This window comes from Halyomorpha halys, unplaced genomic scaffold (genome assembly GCF_000696795.3).
Source record: "Halyomorpha halys isolate HHAL.00 unplaced genomic scaffold, Hhal_1.1 Scaffold239.1, whole genome shotgun sequence".
In the NCBI taxonomy this organism is placed as follows: domain Eukaryota; kingdom Metazoa; phylum Arthropoda; class Insecta; order Hemiptera; family Pentatomidae; genus Halyomorpha; species Halyomorpha halys.
The window spans coordinates 816,816-824,369 of NW_027114928.1; the positions used below are offsets into that span (position 1 = coordinate 816,816).

General features: G+C 32.1%; 1 protein-coding gene across 1 annotated transcript; it reads left to right on the forward strand.

The window, feature by feature from the left end:
- The first annotated feature begins 2,024 nt into the window (after positions 1-2,024).
- LOC106680047 (lysozyme M1) lies at positions 2,025-5,327 on the forward strand. The gene is made up of 2 exons (XM_014419505.3): positions 2,025-2,148; positions 4,500-5,327. Exon 2 carries the CDS (start codon positions 4,516-4,518, stop codon positions 5,185-5,187), a length of 672 nt encoding a protein of 223 aa, XP_014274991.1. The 5' UTR covers positions 2,025-2,148; positions 4,500-4,515; the 3' UTR covers positions 5,188-5,327.
- The last annotated feature ends 2,227 nt before the right edge of the window (positions 5,328-7,554 follow it).

Here is a 7,554-nt window from a genome sequence, read left to right on the forward strand (position 1 = left end):
ACTTTTTAATGAAGGATTGAGAATTTGTGTGGGATCGTCCTTCAGAAAACTCTCTCAATGGTTGGGACAATCTGGAGGTTTTTATCCATACCTCAAACTCTTTCAATGCTTGGGACAATCTGGAGGTTTTTATCCATACCTCAAAGTCTTTCAAAATAAACCCATCAGATTAAACTAGCGCATACGGTGGTTGTGGCGTTGGTTCCAGCGTTGCCTTCAAAGTGATGAGGAAGTGTTGAACATTTTCTTCAAGAGTAGGATAGCCAAGCCAGTCGATTAGACACTCTGTCCTTGGCTGTAGGTGTTTTTTTATTATCAAAAACTTCTTTACGTGTTTCTGTAATTTCCATACTAGGAAATCCAATAAGATTTTGGGTTTTCTTCTCCCCTATCAATTTTTCCTTTCTGACTATAAAGGGTCACTTATTGGCCTATATAATATTTCATAAACCTATTTATATGATGAGTCCTTTTTAAGGCGATGATGGTCATGTAGTCCAGTTAAATTAATCAAAAAAATATACAAAACCTAAACATTAAAAAAATAATGTAGCGACCTTCCCAAAATTGATTAGTACCAGCACAACATTAAATCCTTTAAAGTCCCTTGGATTTGTTAGTCGGGTTTAAGTGAGGGGAAGAGTGGAAAAGGTAAAAAACCTATAATTAATAAGTTTTTCGTATATGTCTAGAAAACTAAGGAGTTTGGTGAACAAATCAAACAATATACTATATTAAATTTGCTACAAAAGTGTATATAACTCCTTTTACTAAAGCATGGAGGCTCTGAGATATGGAGGGGAAAATTAAATTTTGCACCTAACCCTAACACTCCAAAAATAAAACAGGGATCTATTTTATATTGTTTGTGACACTAGTTCATTACAGGCGAAAAAAACGGGTTTCACGATAGTGGGTGAGGTAGATGTAAAAATTTTGTGTTTTATCATTTGTTTCCTTATATCTTGAAAATTATTGAGTTTGGAGATATAAGTTCTATGCGAAATTAAAGTTCATTAGCCTAGAAACACGGTTACATAACCAAGGCCCGGATTTATAGGCAAAAACCTGTGAAATATGCAGTAAAAAATATAAAATATACAGCTGAAATTTTTTGAATATACAATAAGACACCAACGATTATGTGGGACTAGGTTATTTGGGACATAGGGGATCTTAAAACGTGTATTTCTTTATAAACGTGTATGGACAGCATATTAGGTAAGGGGAAATTTTTATTTGGAACATAGACAATATTCAATTTGAATATTCGAAAACAAGGAAGTAGTTATGACTTGAACAAGGAAGTTAATGACTTAACTACTCATATTTTCTCCAGCAACCAGAATCGTCTATCCAAATAGTTGTAATTTCAGATTATTTCAAATACTCCTCAACTGCACCCTGAAACTCTTTAGAAGCATTAGATATACAGAAAGAGAAAATCAGGTACTTGAACACCGTTAGGAGAGGGTGTAAGTTGAATGTTGAAAACTTTCAGACTGGTTCAAAACAAAAATATTTCTTTCCTTCTAGGTTTAGAGCGAATACCTTTACCATTGAGATAACTTTAGGCCTTCTTTAAATTTATTAATTTAGAAATCGAGGATCAAAACACGTAGTAGCATAAGTAAGCGCACGTCTACGTAATTGCCTGTGAAAAATGTGATACTTTGTATATGGCTGTGTAGAGAATATTACATATTGGGTTTAAGAGAGACATGTTGTAGTATTTATCTATAAAACATTGTAAATCTAACAAATTATATGTTAATTAACTTATCAGATAACTGAAGAAGATGAGGCATTAGTAAATACCTATCATTTTAAAAAATGTGAGATTTTAACAGTGCAAACAAGTACAATATTGAAAGTTAACTGAACATTACAATTAGTGAGAATGACAGTTTAAAAAGCACAATGATATTTAGACTCAATATTCTATGCAGTAATGATGTAATTCCATTTATTGATTATTTTTCGTCACCGGAGATGGGTACCTTATCTCTGTATCGGAAGGGATTTATTTTCGAGAGCATAAGCTTCTGTTATTCCTGTTTTTGTTATCGGCCTGATTGGGTATTTATCGCAGTGCTCCTCGGCAATTAATCCAGTTTGTTCTTGGCTGCTGAGAAATTTTATTAACATGTGAGTAGACCGAAATGTAAACTATTGATCTATAGTAGAAGGATCATTTATGGGTTGCAAACAGTAATCCTTTTATTTTAATTCTCTACTGCTCAAATAATCATGTAAATAATTTATACAGTCCTTAAAATTTATGTCTTTATTTTCAATTTCTGTCTCATTGCCAAAGGTAGGGAAGATTTTCATGGAAATTCTTAACCGTCTTGCAGAATTTTATAAAGCACTTACTGTTCTGACGGTTTTTTTTTTCACTGATTTGACTAACTTTCTTGATTAACGTTCTCGAAACTTTAAATTTAATTTTAATGTATAAGATAATAATCCATTAATTGTATCCTAAAATCTCCAATCCCATATCACAGCCCTCGAAGATTGGTGTCGTAATTGGAGGATTAAGATTCCAACAAATCCCATCAAATCACCTTTACCCTTCGTCGTAAACCTACTGACTGCCCTACAGTTTCATTTAATGATGTTACTCTTACCCCTTTCGAACAGATCCGCTACATTGGACTACATTTGGACAAGCGATTAACTTGGAATCCTTACACCAGACTGAAAAGGCCGGGAAACTGCACGTCGATTTCGACTATTACAGCACTAACTAGACAAACGGTCTAAACTTTCAACACATTACAAAAGGCTGATCTACATGACTGTAATAAGTCCAATCTGGACATATGGAGTTGAGCTTTGGGGCTCCACTAAACCTTCGAATTTCTCTCGTATTCTATTCTTACAATCCAAAATCCTTCGTAAAATCCTCAATGCTCCTTACTTTGTCACAAATAAAATCATACATAAAGACCTTAATGTTCCCTCTAGCCCGAACCAGATATCACTCCTTCGATTATAAACTCTCTAACCACTCAAACCCCCTAGTTTCTAATCTTGCATCCTATTCCATTCCTGACAATCCTCCGAGGCGCCTGAAAAGAAGATGGCCACGAGACCAGCTAATGTAAAATGTCATTAGAGTGCTACCAATGGGTAGTTTCTCTACATGCCTGCAACACTCCAATTTAACTTAGATCAGATTGGCTAAATGTATTATAATGTACAGTTGTAAATAGCAATAAATAAATATTAAAAAAAAATGTATAAGATATAAAATTGAGCAAAGTTTAAGTATGATAAAATGCGTTATAGTCACTTAACTACTAACTAAATAAATCACGCTTCCTTACTAACAAATTAAATTTTCTTGAAGGAGATTTTTATTTACATTATTGCATTAATAAATCGCTGACAAAGTCTTAAGCTCTGACCTGCAGTAACGATTTTCAGCATCACTATTTTCCATAGTGTGTTGTTTGTTGTGTTTTGTATAGCGTTCTCAACAAACCGCTATCTCTGCTATTACATTGTTCTACTGATTTATCACTTCATTAAAAGCTACTATGAGTTATTTAATTTAGTGTCATAAAAACAAAACAAAAGATTAAAGAAACAGTAAAAAATAAGATGGAATGTTGGAAATCAATTAATGTTAAATTTGAGCGTGGTGAGTACCACTTGTTTTAATGTATTGAGTAGTTCATGTTTACTCGCTTAGAAGTGCTCAATTGTAATTAACTAAAATGCCGTAGAAAAAAAGGTTTGTGATAAAAAGCTATTCAATATAAACGTTAGGACGTATCTGAGTTAAGATAATTAGCACCCGTCTACGACAGTTGTTCCCAACCTAACTGTGGGGATACTAAGCTATTTGACAGTAAGGTCACTTAAAAGTACATTTTGATTCTTTTACTATATATTATCCTACTAAAATCTGGCACAATAATATCAAGAGAAATAACTTATAAAAGAGTTATATTCGTAAGTAATAAATTGTCACAAAAAAATATGAAATATAAAAAGTTGTATAAAAAGTTGTATATACAGGCTTAAACTTTCTTATGATGTGGCTCAAGCTGAATAAAATTATTTATGGATTTTTAAAATTATTTTAAAATTTTGTTATAGCTTGTTTCATGTTTATCTTCTCGATTCCGTTTCTGACAATTGGTTGGGGACTTATCACGACCAATAAATCTATTTGAAAGTAAAAACATAACAAGATTGGACAACATTACAAAAATTACCATATTGCCATCTAATTAGTTCATCTAATAGATAATTTTCAAAAATTGTTTTCTCATGTTCCCCACATTTCTTGATTTGATTATAAGAAGAGCCGATTGCAAGGGTAAGTTACTTACGGATGTAAACGAATACTTGAGGAAATGAGATAATGGTTGGGGGCACGTGTTGATAATGTTGTTTATGACTCAATGCACTTTTCATAAATACAATCACATTAATTAGTTCAAAGTCAAACTGAAGTAACAAATATTTTTATTTTGTTTCAGATTCTCAAACATAAACATGATAAGACTAATCCTGCTTTTGATGTCCATTTGGAGTTTCCGAACTCAAGCAGAATATTCAGAATGTGTAATAGACATTTCTCATTACCAAAAGGAGATAGACTTCGCTAAAATAAAAAATGACAGCATTGTCGCAGTTATCCATAAGGCGACAGAAGGCAAAACCTACGTAGACAGGAATTACTATGAGAGGCGGATAGAGGCTGAGGAAGAAGGGCTGCTATGGGGGGCCTACCACTTTGCCAACAAAGGAAACCCGATAGGGCAAGCTGATCATTTCTTAAATGTGGTCGGGGACACTGAAAGCATTCTTCTAGTCCTGGATCTGGAGGAGAATAGGGGAAACAACATGTCCCCGGACGAGGCAGAAGTTTTCGTGAAAAGGATAGAAGAAAGAACTGGGAGATTACCACTCATGTATGGAAGCCGGATTTTTTTAAAAGCCTACAACAGTGAGATTCTCAATAAATGCAAGCTATGGATAGCCAGTTTCACATCTAATGAAGAACCTAAGTTGCCTCCACACCGTGATTCTTGGGTGCTCTGGCAGTACACCAATGGTGAAGTGGGAGGAACACCAAGGGGGGTCGACGGTGTTACGGGGTTCTGTGACAGGGATAGGTACAACGGCACGGCCGAGGAACTCATAGACCTTTGGCCCAATTTGTAAGAATATTTTTTAATCATTAAACAGTATTTTGTAAATTTATTTCCTTACATAAATATTTGTAATAATGAACTTTAATTTTGATTATTTAATCATACAATTGTATTGTAAATATTAATTTTTAAATAAATTCACTTGGTTCATACTGTTCTTTTGATATACTTTAAATGAATGAAGCTATGATGATTTCATTATTTACGATCATACATAACCCTTATTACATGCAATCTCTTAAAAAAAAAAAACCCTTAAAATTAAGACAGCGGTAGCATACATAGGGGTCAGCATGGTTAGGACCGATTTTTTGAGTGAGAGTCACAGAATTAGTGGAATTTTGGGCTCTTGGACGATTATCACAAATAGTGATCTTAAATAACATATAAACGAATTTAAACACCTTAAAAAGTCATTATGATGCTTACTTCCTACCGAAGGTTGAAAAGATTTTTAGGGTGTGGTCTGTGAAGAACACGGATTAGTAATAAAATATTTATTAATCTTATCAAACTTCTTTTGTTTTACTTAACTTAATTTTATGCCTCTATTCTTGTATTTTACTTACAAATTTCATTAATTACATATTTTTTCCTCACAACTTTAATTTTATATTATCATTATTAAATTTAAATATTCAGATTTATTTTTTTTTGGATTATATAAATTTATATTTTTATTTACTTATATTCCTTAATCCTGTTATTTTACTTACATATTTAATTATATATGTTTTATTTCCTAATACTTTCATTGACTTATTTTAAATAGTTTTCATTTTGTACATATATTTACTATCTAGATTTTCATATGTATTTTATTAATTGTTCATTCCTCTTACTTACTTTTAATATTACTCTTTTATACAGCCTTTATCTTCTAATAATACTTAGACTATTCATGTCTGTCAACACTATTTATTTCCCCATAATGTTATTTATCATTCTGTATATCCATGTATTATCCACGGTCAACAATTAACTTATCAGTAGAAGAGATTCGTGTTCACTTAGAAATTAAAAAAAATAAAAATATTATGTTCCCAAAATTGAAACTTTTCCTTTGAGTCTTTATGGAACGAATTTGGTCCCGGGTCTGCCTGTAGCCAAATTTGTGTTCGGGTAAACAAAATAATAATTGAACTGTTGTTCTTGATTTTGATGAAATTTTCAAGGAATGTGCGCAATAGAATTTAGTTAGCCAGTTAGTGATTTTATTTGATTATTTGTATTACATCACTAACTTAGGGGATTTGACAAAAAATCAGATATAGTCAAAATTAAAATGATATTTTAATTTGTATAAGGTTAACTTTCTAAATTATTTTAAATTTAACTTATAAAACATAAAATTAAATTTACTTTAACAAGTAGAATAAAAAAAAGAGCAAACGTTTAAAAAATGTTGATAAACATTACCTTCCCGTGAGTACATAAAATGTATTTATTTTTTACGTCAAAATATTACAGTGTGCAATGTGCAATGGTGCCATCACCAGAGAAGAAAAAAATTACATGAGTTGCAGTAAATGCCATATAATCGATCACAGTAAGTGCTGCAAATTTTAAGATAATGAGATAGAGGCGCTTAAGTTCAGCAAAAAAACCTGGGGTTGCCCTAAGTATGAAGTAGAGAAAAAGTCCAGCCCAGCACCAGGAAAAACTGCATCTCCAACAAAATGCAGCACTGATGGTCCCAACCACAACGCCGTGATTTAATATTGCAATTAGAATCAGAAGTTACTTTTACTTCCTACTTCTTTTATTTTTAATTGGAGATAAGAATTTATTTATTTTTACAGATTTCATATTTATCTTTAATGCTTATTTCTGGTCAGTTCTTATAATTTGTTCATGTAAGTTATTCTGAAGGGGCTCCGTTCCAGAATAAAATTGATTTTCTTTTCTATTCTAAACAAAAAAAAAAAAAAGTTTTTCTTTTAAGTTCACAATACTAAATTCTACACTTTTTGTTAAACAACTACACAACGAGTTTTTGTAAAACGTTCTTCTTGATTGTTTATTTGTCAAAAATGTAGCTTCTTCTTCTCTATCTCTTCTATATTTCTCACATCTAAGTAGAATATAGAAGTAGTGATATTCCATTGGAATATAGTAGGATTTGGTGTTTTCAATTTCAATCCTCCAAGGTTCGGGCTTTTCAGATTCCATCTGAATTTTCGCTTAGGCATGCTTAATCGTATTTTCCTTGTACACTTATATACTTAAAGTTTCTATACTTCTTCGGTCTATTTAATCTTATAAATATTTTGGATAAACACATTAGATAGATATGTGAGAGATGTAGTCAACTACTCTGAGGCCTTGTTGAACTGTGGAGTGTCTAGGACGGAATCCAAATTGATGTGCTGGAAAA